This window comes from Pelmatolapia mariae, linkage group LG13, assembly GCF_036321145.2.
Source record: "Pelmatolapia mariae isolate MD_Pm_ZW linkage group LG13, Pm_UMD_F_2, whole genome shotgun sequence".
In the NCBI taxonomy this organism is placed as follows: Eukaryota; Metazoa; Chordata; class Actinopteri; order Cichliformes; family Cichlidae; genus Pelmatolapia; species Pelmatolapia mariae.
In genome coordinates this window covers 12,445,721-12,464,868 of record NC_086238.1, presented here as the reverse complement: position 1 = coordinate 12,464,868, position 19,148 = coordinate 12,445,721, and the positions used below count along the sequence as shown (strand labels likewise).

General features: G+C 42.1%; 2 protein-coding genes across 2 annotated transcripts; both read right to left on the bottom strand.

Annotated features, from left to right (window-relative positions):
- Nucleotides 1-216: 216 nt before the first annotated feature.
- LOC134639615 (uncharacterized) lies at nt 217-8,293 on the bottom strand. Its single transcript, XM_063490899.1, has 6 exons — nt 8,116-8,293; nt 6,650-6,780; nt 6,351-6,538; nt 4,981-5,374; nt 1,275-1,372; nt 217-622 (listed from the first exon to the last, which is right to left on the bottom strand). Exons 1-6 carry the CDS (start codon nt 8,267-8,269, stop codon nt 553-555), a joined length of 1,035 nt encoding a protein of 344 aa, XP_063346969.1. The 5' UTR covers nt 8,270-8,293; the 3' UTR covers nt 217-552.
- Nucleotides 8,294-9,456: 1,163 nt separating this feature from the next.
- LOC134639897 (peroxisomal N(1)-acetyl-spermine/spermidine oxidase-like) lies at nt 9,457-17,907 on the bottom strand. The gene is made up of 10 exons (XM_063491408.1): nt 17,321-17,907; nt 16,154-16,330; nt 15,911-16,041; nt 15,632-15,819; nt 14,219-14,400; nt 13,842-14,011; nt 13,489-13,574; nt 13,257-13,369; nt 11,714-11,868; nt 9,457-11,225 (listed from the first exon to the last, which is right to left on the bottom strand). Exons 1-10 carry the CDS (start codon nt 17,469-17,471, stop codon nt 11,094-11,096), a joined length of 1,485 nt encoding a protein of 494 aa, XP_063347478.1. The 5' UTR covers nt 17,472-17,907; the 3' UTR covers nt 9,457-11,093.
- Nucleotides 17,908-19,148: the final 1,241 nt, after the last annotated feature.

The following is a 19,148-nucleotide window of genomic DNA, read 5'->3' as shown; positions in this document are numbered from 1 at the left end:
CTCTATTGTGTAATGCTGAAAGGTTCAGGGTTCACACACACAGACACACAAACATACACAGACACACCTCATGGGAAGTAGCTGGCAAAGAGGGCTGCTTAGAAGAACAATGCTAATGTGTGTTCAGTCTGTGGAAACACAGGAAATAATAAATATGGCTGTGTGTGTGTGTGTGTGTGTGTAAGCCCAAGCTTAGTTTCATTATTATAAGACATCAAGCAGTATTTTTGAAGGACAACACTAAAGCTGATTTATTAGATAAAAGGTCCAAGTCAGAGAAAACATTACCAAAACGCTTCAGTATAAATATCCATATGTGCAGTAAAGATTTTCATACAAAATGTGAATATATTAATACAAGATATCAAAAACAGTGATGCACTTAGTTGTAAAAATATTGACAGAATAGATGATACAAAGTGGTGACTCACTTTTTCTCCTTTACCTCTACATTCACTAAAGTATATAGAACTATTCCCATACTAAAACAACAATCATTAGTGTTGCACCCACCCATTCCCCTTACACATCAGCACACGCCTATAGAAACAATCATGCTCTGTCATCAGTGTGAGCTCTGTCTTCAAGCTGATGCAGTATCATAGATTTCAGGGCACTGTACCTGCAGAGGTGGGGAAAAAAAACACTTGAATAAAGGCTTTGTGTTGCATGTCTACACTTACACCCAAATACATATTTATTTATTACTGAAGGGTGGTATTATTTTAATGAAAAGACTGAACAAAGAACGTGTTATGAATGACTTATTTGTCAGACTGTCGGTGGAGCTTAGCTACTTAGAACACAAATCCTAAAAAAGAATACAGGTTGAGACAATTTGCTGCAAGTTAACTGTAACCATGAAAGGCACAGTTGTGATTCCATCACTGACTTGTAGTAATTCCTGGAAACTTTATCCCAACCTTAAACCTGATCTTAACATTGCAATGTAATATTTTTCTTACGATGATATGCCTTTTGTCTCCAGAAGAGAAGCAAGTCCCTACCACAGAACTGTGTAAACAGACTCATAAAGCCACATGAGTCATAAAAGTACATACAATGTCAGGGTTAGTAGGCTGAAATCTCAGTCATATGAGGTGAAAGATTATATAAGCTTGCAAACAATGAGCCGTGACACTGTCCTTAACTGAAGAGTGACTGCCTTGTTTTGATTCAGTAATACTGACAGGAAACATGCATATTGGCTCCACATAATGAAATAAATCAGTCGAGATTAACAGCAGTTATGAGAGGAGAGACTCTCGACTTACTTTTTGGTCAGTTTGATTATTTCACGTTCCTCTTCCTCTTTCAGTTTTTCTACAAAGCTGTCTAAAACGGGAATCTCAAACTTTATGTACTGGGCAACCTGGAAAAAGATAAATTCAAACATATCATTTTGAGTGAGAACTATCCACAAATGAATGTTACACAAAACAAAGCTTTTTTCCTTTCCCCTGGTTTAGCACTAAGATGGCAGATTGTACTCATTACTGTTATTTATTGTATTCTTGTGTTTTTCAGTGCAACTGATATATTGTTTGCTTTTAATGAAAGGTCTGCATTGTGTGTGAGAGTGAATATTGTGACTGGAATCTGCTGCGATTGTGGCCCATATACACAGCCATATGGATGAATATCTGTAACTCGTGTGTCATGTTTCGGCTGTGTAAAGGCAGGAGAAGGACCCAAACGCAAAACTCACCACACAGGAATTAAACTCAAAAGGCTGCTTTATTGCAGGATGCCACGAAAAATATAAATAAACTAAACTGGGACATGGATAACTAACACACAGGGAAACACAGCCATGAGGGAGACTACGACACTGACAAAGAGAAAACACAGGGCTTAAATACACAGAGGGATAACGAGGGAATTAGACACAGAAGGAGAGCACAGCTGGGAGTAATCAGACTGGACGAGACAAGGGAAGCAAAACTAGAACCACTGACATGAGACACCAACCTTCAAAGTAAAACAGGAAACACTGACTGAACTCTAGACATGTAACTTAACAGCAACTGGGGAGACAGAACATAAGAACCTGAAACATGGTACAAAAGGGTCACAGTGGACACAACATGGAACATAGGGAAGCCATATTACGAAGCCAAAGAACTAAACCGATGATAACCATAACTGAAACAAGAAACCGTACAACAAAGGACTCAAAACATAAACCATAATATACAAACACAAGATCTCTTCAAAATAAAATAGGAAACCTAATGAGACGCAGACATGACAACCAGAACTTGACAACGTAAGACACAGACATGAAACACATGAAGAGCAGGGGAGACTTCACAGGGGTTGGAAGACACAAGGGGAATCTAATAACAAAGAACTAGAAAAAGTCATGAGCTTAATCATATAAACATCCAAATAAACTAAACTCAAAACACTGGGTCATAAGACCCAGGACCGTGACAGAGCCCCCCCTTCAAGGGCGGATTCCAGACGCCCCAAGCCGGGAAAACAAAACCAAAAACAACCCACCCAGGGCGGGTGGCGGGGGTCCAGGTCGGAGGGCCAAAACTAAGTCGAAAACAAAATGTCCAATAAAGGCACAGGGGACAGTCCAAAACTCAGGTCAGGAGGCCGACCAGGAGGCCAACGGCTCAGTAGTTCATGACTGAACAGTTCTGGAGGCCGACCGCGGAGCCAGCGGTGGCGACGAAGCAGGTCTGGAGGCCGGCCGTGCGGACGGTAGTGGCGACGATGTAGACGAAGCTGTTCTGGAGGCCGACCGCGGAGCCAGCGGTGGCGACGTGGACAGGCACGAAGACCGTCAGGCGGCTTGGCTGGCGGCCGACGGCGGCGTGGGCACGTACGAAGAAGTCCAGTCAGCGGTCTGGAAGGTGGCTGCTGACGCCAAACCAGGCGTGGACGATGTTTAGCAGGCTGAGCCGGACGTGGACGAGGCGGTGGCTTGGCAACTGCAGGATGAGGCGAGGCTGAGGCTGGACCAGGCGAGGCTGAGGCAGGCGCCGAAGCAGAAGCAGAAGCAGGGCCAGGCGAGGCTGAGGCAGGCGCCGAAGCAGAAGCAGGGCCAGGCGAGGCTGAGGCAGGCGCCGAAGCAGAAGCAGAAGCAGGGCCAGGCGAGGCTGAGGCAGGCGCCGAAGCAGAAGCAGGGCCAGGCGAGGCTGAGGCAGGCGCCGAAGCAGAAGCAGGGCCAGGCGAGGCTGAGGCAGGCGCCGAAGCAGAAGCAGGGCCAGGCGAGGCTGAGGCAGGCGCCGAAGCAGAAGCAGGGCCAGGCGAGGCTGAGGCAGGCGCCGAAGCAGAAGCAGGGCCAGGCGAAGCCGAAGCAGGTGCTGAAGCAGGCGCCGAAGCAGAAGCAGGGCCAGGCGAAGCCGAAGCAGGTGCTGAAGCAGGCGCCGAAGCAGAAGCAGGGCCAGGCGAAGCCGAAGCAGGTGCTGAAGCAGGCGCCGAAGCAGAAGCTGGACCAGACGACGGCATAGGCGCTGCAGGCGATTGAGCCGCAGGTGGTGGCTGGACGGGCTCCTCGGGCCCCCCAGCTGACGTGGCATGAGGCTGGTGCGGTTCTCCTGAACCGCCAGCTGACGAGGAAGGGGGCTGGACGGGCTCCTCGGGCCCCCCAGCTGACGAGGAAGGGGGCTGGACGGGCTCCTCGGGCCCCCCAGCTGACGAGGAAGGGGGCTGGACGGGCTCCTCGGGCCCCCCAGCTGACGAGGAAGGGGGCTGGACGGGCTCCTCGGGCCCCCCAGCTGACGAGGAAGGGGGCTGGACGGGCTCCTCGGGCCCCCCAGCTGACGTGGAAGGGGGCTGGACGGGCTCCTCGGGCCCCCCAGCTGACGTGGCTTGGGGCTGGACGGGCTCCTCGGGCCCCCCAGCTGACGTGGCTTGGGGCTGGACGGGCTCCTCGGGCACTCCAGCTGGAACAGGCAGCAGCGTGGGAGCTGCGGAGTGCTGAGCAGACTGTTGAGCGGTTGGTTGTGTAGATGATTGGGCTAATGAAAGAGGTATGGGTGACAAAACTGAAGCCTGACCTGGAGGCAAAACTGAAGCCTGACCTGGAGGCAAAACTGAAGCCTGACCTGGAGGCAAAACTGAAGCCTGACCTGGAGGCAAAACTGAAGCCTGACCTGGAGGCAAAACTGAAGCCTGACCTGGAGGCAAAACTGAAGCCTGACCTGGAGGCAAAACTGAAGCCTGACCTGGAGGCAAAACTGAAGCCTGACCTGGAGGCAAAACTGATGATGGAACACATGACTGAGCTAATAACTGAGCAACAGACTGAACTATGGAAAAAATGAGGGGTTGTAGTGATTGTGGTAGTGGTTGATGACCTAACTCTGAGCCTACAGAACACAAGGACAGGGGCTGGATAGGCTCGCCTGAGCCTTCAGCGGGCACAGGAATGGGTGCAGGCACCCGCCGGACATGAGCCGCTCCCACCCGAGGAGTAGGTACGGGTGCGGAGGTAGGCTGTGTCCTGGCTGGCCTCACCCTGGGAGCCGGGACAGGTGGTGGAGAGCGGAGCTCAGGAGTGGTCACAGGAGTAGGTAGGTTTGCAAAGGCAGTTTCAGAACAAGCTGACTGGTGAGCAGTAAAGTCCAGGGGTGAAGCCACACCCAAAACAGTCACTTGAGATGCAGGTTGAACTTGGTCTGACTCTAAAACATGGTGAGTGTGTTTGAACATGGCTGGCTGTGGAACACAAAGTTCAACTTGACTCATTAGCTCAGTGGCATCAAGTCCAAGTTTTTTAGCCAATTTACCTATGGTAGACGGCACGTTGCTGCCATTTACCTGTACTGGCTGAGACACAGAAAAGGTCATAGGCTGAGAAACTGGTGATACATAGGGAGTCTCAGATACAAGGGCAGGTTTGCTTATGTCCAGGGGAGCTGGTTGAAAAACTAAAGTGTTCATAGGAGCAGCATGACTAACTGTGGATGAAATGGCAGAAGGTTTTGAATCAGAATGTGGTACACAGTCATTTTCACTCACGAAAGTTGTCTGCTCAGCTGCTGTGGAGCGATGGCGGCGTGAACGCCGCTTTCTCCTGGAAGAGGAAGGGGACGAGTCGGCCTGCGAATCCTCCAGCGGACTCAGCTGAAAATCCTCCGGCTCTTCATACAGGAGTGGCTGCTCAGGGCGGACATGTACGGTGGTAACGAGGAAGTCCTGAATGAGTGGGTGTAGCGAGCCGAATAACCAAGGGAGGCCGGAAATCATTCTCTGCAACCGGCGAGCTAACTCCTCTTGGTATTCCTTGAAAGGCAGCGCAAACCACTCTTGACAAAGAAACTCCACCGCGTAAATCATGTCCTCCTGGAGCTCAGCGGAGGGATTGTGAGCTGCTGGGTCCATTGTCTGGTCGTAGTCTTCTGTCATGTTTCGGCTGTGTAAAGGCAGGAGAAGGACCCAAACGCAAAACTCACCACACAGGAATTAAACTCAAAAGGCTGCTTTATTGCAGGATGCCACGAAAAATATAAATAAACTAAACTGGGACATGGATAACTAACACACAGGGAAACACAGCCATGAGGGAGACTACGACACTGACAAAGAGAAAACACAGGGCTTAAATACACAGAGGGATAACGAGGGAATTAGACACAGAAGGAGAGCACAGCTGGGAGTAATCAGACTGGACGAGACAAGGGAAGCAAAACTAGAACCACTGACATGAGACACCAACCTTCAAAGTAAAACAGGAAACACTGACTGAACTCTAGACATGTAACTTAACAGCAACTGGGGAGACAGAACATAAGAACCTGAAACATGGTACAAAAGGGTCACAGTGGACACAACATGGAACATAGGGAAGCCATATTACGAAGCCAAAGAACTAAACCGATGATAACCATAACTGAAACAAGAAACCGTACAACAAAGGACTCAAAACATAAACCATAATATACAAACACAAGATCTCTTCAAAATAAAATAGGAAACCTAATGAGACGCAGACATGACAACCAGAACTTGACAACGTAAGACACAGACATGAAACACATGAAGAGCAGGGGAGACTTCACAGGGGTTGGAAGACACAAGGGGAATCTAATAACAAAGAACTAGAAAAAGTCATGAGCTTAATCATATAAACATCCAAATAAACTAAACTCAAAACACTGGGTCATAAGACCCAGGACCGTGACATCGTGCACTTTGTGTTCACACCTGCAGGAGTAAATGGGGTGTCTGCATCCCATTCTTTTTTGTTCTTTCTTAACTTCATTGAGATGTATAGATATAGTATACATAATAAAGATGTATAGATATTTGTTTACCCGTTATTTGCGACTCTAATCGAAAAATAAATGCTTGTTTTTGCACAGTGTAAATGCAGAGTCAGGAGTACGAACCCTGGGAATGTACAGTCCAGTCCAGGTAGAGTCTTGTATAGGCCAAAGGCCCCCATGCTGACCTCATCCATGCTGTGAGTCCCATTGACGCAGCACTCGACCTTCAGCATGTTACTGATCACACAGAGTCGCAGAGATCTGGTGGCTTCATCAACATCTTTCCATTTCTCTGCTGCATGCTGTTGCACCTACACCAGATAACAAGCAAAGAAACACACCCACAATTCATGTGAGAATCTAGATGCCACTAATGGATGACAAATGATTTGCTGTGGACAAAAACACAGCCAGAAATTTACCTGTGCCCGTAAGAAATCTCCCACACTGGGCCAGGGTTCTCCTCTTTGACTCTGAAAATCGGAACTTTCATTTATCAGCTCCAAAAACAATTTCTGAGCAGATAAGATGTCCTCAGCGTTCAGCTCCCGACCTGCAGATGTGACACAAGAACACTGATCATGTACATATATAAAATATCTAGTTCTTTTCGGGCCCTGAAAATATGTATTCAAAGTGATGGAAACACGGCAGCAGTTCGTCTGCTTTTATAAATTTGACAGCTATTATATAACAGCGATGTTAATTTTACAATTTCTGCTTCCCTCTTAGCCAGAGTGCTCCTGAAAAACTAATTTTTATGGTAAATGAGAGTTGTTACTCAGAGAAATATAGCAAATATAACAGTTTGCCAAAAACTGATTGCAGCTTCTACCTTGAGATAGGAATATTCTTTCTGGCTCAAAATGACTTGATATCATTTATTAGCGCTATATTTGACATGTTTTTGACCAACAAAACCAACAAGTCATTTCTAAAAAAGTTAAAATTCCTGCAATCACTTTTTCGTAAACACCTGACAAAGGTAGGGGGGAAAATTGATACGGCATAGTATCGATAAACTAAAATACTCTAGGGATGCTGTGAATAATCTCACCTTATAGAAGGCAACCTTTCTGCAAACAGTTATAGTCTGACTTGGATTGAGTCCAATCACTCTATGAGAGATTGTTGAAGTTTTCATATAATAGCTGTCTAATTTATAAATGTAGACGAACTCCTGCCATGTTTCAATCGGTTTGAATGAGGCTTCGTCAGTTAGCACAAATCGAGGGGACTCAACCGGCTGCCAGTTGGTTGTAATCTAGTGATATTCCTATAGAACAGAAAGGGTACTGAACTCAAATGTAACAGTTAAATATTAATTTCTGTTAAATGTGGCTTTCAATAATTTATCACTCTTAGTTACTGTATTATCAAAAACATATTGAATGTCATTACCAACTTGATCCAGTCAGTTGCAGGATGGTAGCAGCATATTGCTCCACATTATTTGCATCTTGTATTTTGAACAGTTTACAGCACTAAGGCTTCTTTCTTTACTTCGCTTTCCTCTCTTACGAATCCTGCATATGGGTCCGCAAAACCTTTGCCACACACCACTTTATGACGCTTGGAGGAGCAATACATTACGGTTATGCAATGTGTAAGTTTCTGCCAGACTTCAGCTCACTATACAGCTGTGCTATAAGGTGTTATAACGTAGTATCCAAAGTCCTTCTATCATATCCCTGGCATGCATCTGTATGCTGCGATTTTACTTTAGCTCCAATCACATCCAACACGAACTTGTAGTGCGAGGAAATAAAAAAAACCTTTACACTGTTGCTTGCCATCATGACAAGAAAATGTGTGTTTGTAATGTGCGGAAACCAGAATTTAAAAAACTGCAGATTGACTGAAAAAGCCCTAAGTGCACGTTACTCACCGATCCTTCCTGTTTTTATTCGTCCTCCGCTTCTTCCTGTCGCCTCCAGTATCCGCACATGATGAAAACCAGCTTTTACCAGTTTATGTGCTGCTGCTATACCAGCTATCCCACATCCTATGATCACTACTTTCGCGTCCCTGTGTCCACCCATGTCTGGCAACAATGGTGAACTGCAGCTGTGTCCTTCCTCTGTGGAGCTAAAAAAAACCCCGCTGCGAACAAAGATTTTTCCGGCCAAGATTTTCAAAATAAAGTCCATTTTCCGATTTTCCCTTGAAAGCTTGACTACATGGAAAGTTCTCGCCATTATAAATAAAATACATTGAAAATATGTTTATATTATAATATATTATCAATAAGCCAAAATTTCAGGTTAATTTAATAACTTAAAATTTCAAGTTATTTTCTCTCTCTTTTTTTCTCCTCATAAGTTTCAGTTAGTAATTCATAATTTTGAGATACCCAGGTTGAAACTTGATAGGATAGGCAATGGGCGCTCACTTGCATATACACAGCTGGGTTTTGACTTCTTTTCTTTTGCTTTGGAAATAAGCCAAAAGGTGCATGTGAATAAATACTTAGGGTCAACCAGCATCAGCATCAGACAATGCACAAGAGACGTGAAAGAGACGTGAAAAGAGAGTGCAGGAAGGGTGGAGTGGCTGGAAGACAGCAGCAAGAGTGAAAGGAAAGATTTACAAGGTGGTAATAAGATTTGCTATGATGTATGGCAGGGGTGGGGGAACTCTAGGCCTCAAGGGCTGGTGTCTTGCAGGTTTTTTTTGATGTGTCCTTAATCCAACACACATCCAACATCTCTTAAAGTTCTCCAGAGGCCTGGTAATGAACTAATCATTTGACTCAGGTGTGTTGACCCGGGGTGATATCTAAAACCTTCAGGACACCAGCCCTTGAGGCCCGCAGTTCCCCCATCTCTGATGTATGGTTTGGAAGCAGTGGCAAGAACAAGAAACAGGAGCTGGATGGCAAAGTTGAAGATGCAAAGTGTTTGTAAGGAGTGGTCACTCCTCCAGAAAAAGCTTTGCTGCATAGAGACAGATGAGCTGACAGAAGAAAAGTTTGCACGCCTCCCTAAAGCTGATCACATGACATCACCTTATATATTCATAGAAATCTACTTTATTTGTCTTTAGTGGCTTTCTTAAATAAAATACACTTCATTACACATTGAATATTTTATTTGGTGACTTTGAGGAAATGTATTTGTATTTCCAAAAAACAAAGACTTCACTTGTCAGTTAATAATTAAAGTTGTATCCTTACTGCAGTTTTTCAGTATTAAACTTCAGAGTATTAGAGAACACAGACAGTGTATTTTCAAACAGAGGACTCACATCAAGGTTCTTACAGTTAGCTGGTATTTTGATCTATATAACATACTAACATTTTCATTTCAGATGACAGAAAGCCTGAAACGCCTGGGTGCCCAGAATGCACCTGGATCCTGGTAATCCTGGTTTATGATTAACCTTGGTGCTTCTAGTACAGAAAAGAAAAACACCTTTGCTGAGGTGCAAGTGAGAAAGTTCCTGCTCTCTTTATGCATAAACCAATAAAGACAAGAGAATTTGGTGACCTCATAAGGTGAACACAGGGGGAGAAAAAAGTAGACATTAATTTACTTGCATAAATAAACACAGTAAACACACTACAATGTGTCCATGTTTGATTTTATTTATTAATTAAAAACACAATCACAAACCTGGATAGAGCCCTTTTGTCCACTTGTGACAAGTAAAGCAAAGTGCTTTTCCTGTCATTTACTTAAGTTTTATTATAGGGAATCTTATAAATTATGTTTGCATAAACTGAAACAAAATCATTACATATTTCTAAATATTAGGAAGACTGTGGTCCTTTAGAAAATGCAAATATATCATTATTTTGTGTTTAATGTAATGTTTCAATGATTTGGTGTTCTCCCTATTGAGGAAATGAACTATTCTGCATCTGAATCACACATTATATTTGTGGTCTTTTTATTCTATAGAAAGACAAAAAACACACAAGCAACTACATAGCATGTGTCCTGATTGTGGTTTAAAACAGATGATTTGAACTACACTTTGATTTGTGCTTATTATGCATTGCGAAATAGTCGCAAAGTCCAGGGAATGCATTTATGTATGGATATTTCCTCTATGGAAAATAAAGCTATTACATATTTGGTGTACTTTTTATCTAGCTTACTTCATCCATATCTGCAAGTTTTCCCATTTTTAATCAATTCCTTCCTCAGTCACACTCACTAAGGGTTGTATCACTAACCCCACGCCACACTGACCTACTTTTCAATAACTTCCTGCTAGTTTGCCTGCCATTTGTATTTGTTCTATTGTACCTGCTTTGCTTAGCAAATTCTATCCAAGCACCTGCCCAACTACTGCTTGCCTGTAGCGATTAAGTCCCTTGTGATCTACCTTTCGTTTTTATGGTATGCCATGGTTGACCATGCATAACTGTCTTATTTGTTCATAATACACTAAAATTGTTCAGTGCTCTTATTCTTTGATATTTTTTTATTAAAATTGTTGGCATTGATTCAGTTTATGCATATTCTTATTTTTAAAATCACAACAAAAACATAATTTTACTTGCATTAATATTACCAACAACTCCACCAGTAAAAGTTCCCTTGGCAACATGTTAGCAATGACTAATGTATAATGTAATGTGTCAACCTTTAAACCCAGATAAGGAGTGGAACTCCAGATTACAACATAACTATACCACAAGCCCTTTTTTCCCCCATATTCAGCACTGTGATTTTTAGTGCCAACAGACAACCACTATGATTACTCAGTGTCACCAGATAAGACACAGATAAAATTTGTCTTTTATCTTATCTGACTAAAGAGCAGTTAAAAGACTTATCTGATTGTTTTTTAGTAAAAAAAAAAAAAAAAAGCTAAAAGAAAAGTCTTTATCTTTAAATTTCTTATATTACAGGGAATTCATGGGCTAACAGAAGCCCAGTAGTGAGTGATGAGTCTATCTGCTTCTCTCCACCCAGTGATAATTGCTCCATGGACGGTGGAGTAAAAGCAAGGATGGGTTGCCTCTCCAGCAAACAACACCTGCAGGGGCTGAAACACACAAGCAGTAAAAGTGAGAAACATTTTTCAAGGTTATATTTTGTCACTTTCTGTCGAACTATAAAATAACAGAAGTCAGTACTTCCCTGGGCAATATGACTTACTTGATTTACTAATAGTTCATCTGCTGCAATTCTTATCAAACTGTGTTGTGATTTGGCACTATGTAAATAAAATTGAATTGAATTGAACTGTGTTATCACTGGCATTTTTTATAGATTGAATAAACAAACGTGAACAAATGATGCATTTTTTCAACAGGCTGCTAGTATCAAAGCGCTAAAGGATACCATTTAAAATGGGTTTTAACGGACAAAACACTCCTCTGAAAATGGTCAGGTACAAGGACTGGACTGAACATTTTTAAAGACATTCAAAAAAGCCCAGAGAACTCTTACTCAAGACCACTTTAGAAAAATGACATGAAAGTCTGGCTCCTTGGAAGCAAAATATTAGCGGTGGCTCAAGATGTTCTGTACCTGTGACGGAGTTTCCTGTGAAGGCAGAGGTTCCATCATGTTCTTCAGGTCCTTGGCTGTACAGCCTATGGCTGTGTGACAGTAGGAACCGTATGTCCAGGGATCAGTGAACCACCGGGAACACAGGATTCTCTTTGGTGTGATGGTACCGTTTCCTACACACAAATATGAAATAACCAAGGCTCAACCACTTCAGAAAATATATATAAAAAAACAGATATAAATAAATTACTTTTACTACATATTAAAGCCTTCTCTCTATGTATGACAGCTTTTTAGGACTTGAATACTGTATATCAGTAACTATTTGCTAGCTCATTTCAGCAGGCAGTGCCTTATACAGCCTGCCCCTCCAATCTGCTGCCTGTGACAGCCAGTGGGGTGGCCTTGTGTTCTTGTTGCCTGTTTCTTGCAGGTAGGTGGAGCTGACCCAGTTATAGATGCAGCACACCTGAGCAGGCCAGTCCCAGTATATAAAGACACCTTGACTAAACCATAGCTGTCTCTCTTTGTCTGGCATTCATTATGTTCATTTTGTTCTTCAGTTATGACTGTTGTATTATTTAACTTGTGTTTAAGTTTCTTTACTTATTTCATTAAAGATATCTTACAGCCTTTAAAAGCCTGTGTGTGGTCTCCCACTTGCTTGTCACGTCCTTTAAGCTGGGTTGTGACACCCCAAACATTCTGGTTTATTAAAAAGCAGCAGCTGGATCAATTATGGATCAATTATGGATCAGTTATCTGAGAAGAATGTTTCTTGCAGAAAAGCCTCAAGCTACTTTTAGATGCTCCCCTTTCCAAAAGATGTTGCCACATTAGGCAGCTCTGTATATTTGATTTGACAGATTATTATGGGTGCCCTTCCTGACGTAGTGTCCAGGCGATTTGTGTCTTTTCTCGGGCACAAACCAGGTAGCTTCTACTGTAATGCTGCCCATTCAATACCTATTCAATACTCGGTCTAACATGTACATTTCTGCACTAGAAGGTTTCAATTGAGGAAAATAGCTGCATAGTTTTCTACAATCAATTGTCATCTGCACAGTGGCCTGTTTTGGGCATGTCAACATCAGAGGATAAACTCTGCAATCTGACCTGGTTTCATACATCTATACTGAACTATTTCCCCAATACTAATATGTTATATATAAGTAAGAGTGTGATGACTATCAGCTTTTTAAAATAGAAATACAATTTGTGCCAACATCATATTAGCAGTTTCAACCACAAACTCAGTCTTATTGCTGTAAGATATAAAGATATTTAGGTAATAGTCATACACGTTTGCTGCTCGATTTAATGCCATTATATCTGCATACATACTCTTTATTACCTGAACTTGTTTTATTCCTATAACAACGAGATGTTTTATAGATTTCTAACAAAAAATTGAACTGTTGTGATCCTTGTGCATACAGAGAAGTTTTCTTAGGTATAACAACTATTTTTTTTATCATTAGTCTCTTTGATATTTATTTTTTATCTTTAATTATGCTATAGAGGAAAGAGCTATAAGGTTTAGATCAGATATAAAACTTACCTGTGAATGTACGGACGAGCTTTGTGATTGATTCTCTCACTTCCTCCTCAGGAAGTGTCTCCATATACTCTGCCTCATGACCACAAATCCAGCCACAGAGAACATGGCTACCCCTGAGAGTTTGTGTTAATCAACAAGAGAAGTCAGGTTGGGAATGCTGGTTTGAATTGCAAAGGAAACTTTATAGGAGGGAAAAATCATTAATGGTCCCTCAGATTAACATGTCACTTACGTTTTAGAAGGTTTATGCACAGTGAATGACACCAACTTCCTTATCCAGGATTTACTCACATCAGACACTTGGTCTGACACAGTCTCCTGAAAACACAAAAGGGTTTATCTCCTCTCTGATCTCTGGCTCTAAAGCACAAGTTCACACAATGTCTCTGTTGTTTTACCCTTACTAGGCAACATTTCTGAGATAACTGAGATGCATTTCTGAGATGCATCATATACATAAAAACAAAGAAACAGGTTCATATCTTTAAAATTGTGCATGAAAGTTTAAAAATATCTGTCAACCTGTTATTAAGACACAGGTTCGGTACATACTCATGAAACTATTCTGGCTGCTGCACTACAAACCTCGTCTTCCCACACGAGGTAGATGATGTCACAGTCATCATCCCACCACGGCGATTCAAACTCCACAAATATTTTGTCACATGTTCCAAATCCTAGTGTCTCGATCGACTTCAGCTTGTGGGCCGGGAGAGGAGGGTAGAACAGAGTGGAGTGGTGCTTCTTCAGATATCCTGACAAAAGGAAAACGTATTAAAAATTGCATAAACTGCAGCAGAGGGTTAAATCTAACTTGGTCTGTACTCCATTGTTAAAGTAACACTACCAAAACCCCGCCATTAAGATTAAGCTCTGACATTGGTCGTAACACGTAATTTACAATTACTCAATTTCATGCAGAGATATGAAAAACAGGATAAAGTATATGAAAAGAAGTTTACCTAAAGGCACAGTGACAATAACGTGATCAGCTGCAATCCTCTCCCCATTCTCACATTCAACCGTCACAGGACTTAAGTCACTCTCTGTGTTGCTCCAGTGGACACAGCGCACAGGGCAATTGTAGGTCACTAAATCAGAGGGGAGTTCAGACATCAAGTTCTCGATTAGGCGCTCAAATCCTCTGCAAGATAAGATAAATTAAGACGACCATGATGCAGCATCTGTAGTACATTTGTATTTTATATTTGATGTTATAATCATAGCTGTTGACAATGACAATGTGATGATGAGTGTCCATGAAGTGTGCAAAACTTGACTCACTGCTTCCTATTGAGGTTCATTAGATTAGGGCATTAAAGAATAGAATAGCATAAAAAAATTATAATTTAATTCAAAAGTGTGACCTGCATGTATATTATTTTTATTCCAAACACCTAAAGTGAAACCTAATCACACAGTCTAATAATTTCAGATATTGGATTTCTGATTTTCCATGGCCTATAAGTCATAATCATCAAAATTAAAATAAAAAATGAAATCTATCACTTTGCTCGTAATGTGTGTGTGTGTGTGTGTGTGTATATATATATATATATACACAGAGAGAGAGAGAGAGAGAGAGAGAGAGAGAGAGAGAGAGAGAGAGAGAGAATATATGAGTGCCTTCTTTCTTGTGTTATAAAAAATTTTATACTATCCACAGTCAGAGTTACATCCTCTCAAAAAGGTCTCGTTTGTGAACCCAGAGAAAAACAACAAAAATATTATACAACCTTAAAGTTGTTTCAGCATGTGCTCCTGGTTATTTCATAGTCTTTCAAGACTTAGTCGTGGTTAGCGATTCTCTAAATGAATTAAGGTGTAGCGGATGGAAATCAGGCCCATGACTTTTAAAATGGCAGAGTGCCAAATATGTCTAAGAGTTAGCTCAAGGACATGTCCATGGATCCTGTCTGGCTACTTTAAATATAATCTGTAGTGAATAAATAACAAATTATAAAGATTAACTGGGTGAAACTGGAGCAGTCAAGAGCATTTTATATTTATTTAGTATGTACTTACAGACATCGAGGTGCCTGTATATCATTGTCTTAGTCTTTATTGTGGATAAATTAGCTTTGTTCTTGTAAAACCAGACAATAAATGAATAAATAATAAATAGCTAATCGCTATAATGAAAACCACAGAAGGTTCTCACACAGGCTGATCAGAAGATTAAATAAAAGAAACAATCTAAAGGAATAAGGATCTAAATCACTGCCACTTTAATAACTCAGTATTAATCAGTGCAGCTTTACTCTCTGACAGCACTTGGTGGTGAAGGCATAAACTTAAATTCCTACAGGTGAGCAAACGGAGTAAATGAATGGCATTTATGTTAACACCCTTTATGCATTCGATGACGCACAAACCTTGGAAGCGTGCAGTCCACGCCAGGTAGGCTCTTATACATAGAAAACCCTGCCAGGTCTATGTCATCCATGCTATGAGTCGCACTTCCACAGCACTCAAACTTCAGCATAGTACTGAAGGCAGAGAGAAGCAGCTGCCTAGTGGCTTCATCCTCATCTTTCCACCTTCCTGCTGCTTGGTTCTGCGCCTGCACAAAATGCCAAATTTCAACAAAACAGGTTTTGTTTTTTTACAGCTTTTTATATCATCAGCAACAAGCATAATTCAAAACAATGTACCTTTGTTCGCATGAAATGTCCTACACTCTTCCAGGATGTGTTTTTGCGATTTTTAAATTGTGAAGTGTTATCCAAAATCTCACGAAACAGCTCCTCAGCTGGTTCCATGCTTTCTGCACTCAGCCTCTCACCTTTGGGACAGAATTTAAAGTTGTAATAACAATCACAGCTTACCAAGCACGCTATTATTATATACGATGATGTGATGTGCTGAAGTACACTTGTGTTACTATGTCTGGTCACCTGAACTGCTGAACCAGTTGGGGACCAAGGGAGGATCTTCATCCACGTCTACGGCCTGGTTCTCTGGATTGAGGGCTTCTGGAGGCAAGAGGCCATAGTCACGAGCCAGACAAAACAATGGGTTCTCCTCAGATGGGCCATGGATGTAAGCCGCACCTATCTCTGTAATAGTGTTACCTGTCAAAGAAAAACAAGTCTTTGTGTACATTTACTTGCACAATGACAGCAAACTGACCAAAGATTAAGCTGACAACATAATTATCTTACTGATGGGAGGCCATTGTACTAGTAGATCAGGTTTCACAGAACTCTTTGTAATTCTGAGAAAAACTAAACACACCCCATGAGTCAACAGCTGGAAGAACCACTTGTAGCAGCAATAACTATAAGTTATTCTTTTCTGCATGACTTTAGTAGTCTCTCACGTCTTTGTGGAGGAACTTTGGCCAACTCTTCTTTACAATGTTGCTTCAGTTTATTGAGGTTGGTGGGCATTCATTAAAGCACAGCTCTGTTAAGGTCCCACATTCAATCGTGTTGAGGTCTGGAATTTGACTGAGACATTGCAGCACCTCAATTATTTTCTTTTTCAGCTATTCTGCTTTAGTGCTTGGGATCACGGTCCTGTTGTCTGACCTACTTTGGGCAAAGCTTTAGCTTGTCAGATAGACAGGCTCACATTTGACTTTAGAATACGTTGGCTTACAGAGATCGACTGCAAGGTGCCCAGGTCACACCCCTACAGCAGACTGCCAAAACCCTTTTTTTTGTAGTGAGGTTCATCCAGACTTTCACAGCACCTGGTTGCTAAGATGCACTTAATTTTTCACGGTACTGCATAGTGTCCCGCAAAAACTTTAATGTGAGGTGTCTGTATGCACTGGCATATTTTTTGTGTTGTTTCACCATTCGGAAAACATCAGAAAGCTGCACAACAGTCCAAGCACTGAAACTGAAAATAAGTACAACAGAAGATGCTTACAGCAGCAGGTGATTAAAAGAGACAAGAACATGTTGGATCGCTTATCCTCCTAGATTGTCTGCAATAAACATGCTCACACTTAGAAATTAATGTTGTTCTTACTAAGGATTTAATTTAGTCGGTTTCTGATTTTCTGACAGTGTAAAGAAGAAACCGACTAAAACAGAAACTACATATAAACTTACCCAGAGTTGCTGTTTTTATTCGTCCCCCGCTTCTTCCAGTCGCCTCAAGTATCCGCACATGATATCCAGCTTTGACAAGCCGGTGAGCCGCTGCTATACCCGATACTCCACATCCTATTATAACTATCGTTGGGTCCTCACTCGTCGCCATCCTTGGTTCGCATCAAACTGTAGGACTGTCGCTCTCACAGCTTTATCTCAAGTTCACCTCGGGGCGTGTATGAAATAAGCTACAGTGTGACTCGAGCATACAGTGGGGTGTGACTTATATATCGGTGTACATTATATAGTAGTGGTAACGCGTTGGCAGTCCGTGGACGGCACGTCTACCTGCAGAGAGCGTCTGTTGTCGATGGAGGCAGTGTCGAAAATAGGTGGCAGGCTACAGGTGAGTGGGCTACTCAGCCAGCCGTGGACAAGACTGAAGTTACAGAATACAAAGAGCTGAAGTGAAACAGAGTGTTAAAGGAAATGAAAAGCGCCCACTACAGCTGCTGCCTGTGCCTCAATTGCTGTATTCATTATTATTTTTTAGCTCTTCTCTTGCTCCTGGTGGAAGTCATCTGTCATTTCCTTCCCTGTTTCGGCCCATCTCTCAACCAATCACCGTTTGACCGACGCACAACGTCATCCACGTCATCCACGTCTAGGAACGTGCAGTTGGAATTTTAGAGGACTGCGCTGCAGCATGTTTGCGGTAGGAAAACGCAATACACAAAAGGAAACAATTACCGGACCATAAACGCATCATCAGGAAGCATCATTTCACTTTGTACTAACTTGTTTATATAAGCAGTGACCACAGACACTTGACATGATTTCTCTGACATCAAACTGGGGAAAGGACCATAAAAGGCAAGAAAAATGAGAAATATAGTTTTGAAATGATATACAGACACATCTGCCCCAACAGCAATTTGGTGATTTTTAAAAGTTTTTAAGCTCTTTTGTCAAATGTTAATGTTTTTCTGAGAGCGTCTCCCAACCAAGCTGCAACTAATGCAAAATGAAACCAGTGCTGAAGTGCCAAAAGTCCCAGTTTCTCCAGTGGCCCCTTGATAGATTTAGCTACCAGTTCCTAATTTGAAAAGTTGGAAGTGCCTTAAAACTCCATTCTTTTAACTGGCCAGCAGGCTGCTGTTGGGATGGACTCTAAGCAAAAATTCACAGGGGACCCCTCCAACCAGCGTTCATCACCATTATTTTATAAATAATCTCACACCCCTAACAGTACCAACAGTCCTATAAAATCCAGGTGTTTATTACTCCAGAAATGCCAGTGACCACATTTGTTTTTTCCTCTTCTTCTTTTTTTTTTTTGTTTTTTTGCACTCCTAGAAAAATAATTGATAATTTTCCTGGGATGATTCTGTCCCCTTTGAATTGGATGGAACCCCCTTAGAGAGGTTAGGTCTCGCTAACTGTCACTGCCAACTTTGCACATTGTAAGATAAGATAAGATAAACTTTTATTATTCCCACACATGGGAAATTTTTTTTACTGCTGTAACTGCTGTACTTTAAAATTTTCAGTCCTCCTTGCCCCCCACTTGACCTGTGACCTCAGTAAACTTTTTTTCAGATTATTTGTATTATACTAAATGGAATAAAAGCTCATTTTGTAAATTATGGTTCTGATTAGAGCTCACTAAGCCTGTTTACATTGCCTATAGACTTGTCAATCAAATTGTGAGCCAGTGAGTGTGTAGTGTACCCCAGTTTCCCAGTTAATTTAATAAATAGACAAGATGAAAGATGGTATCATTGGTTTGGGTCTTGAGGTTTTGCCATTTCTGCACCGGTGTAATTTTTTTCACACAGATGGTTCT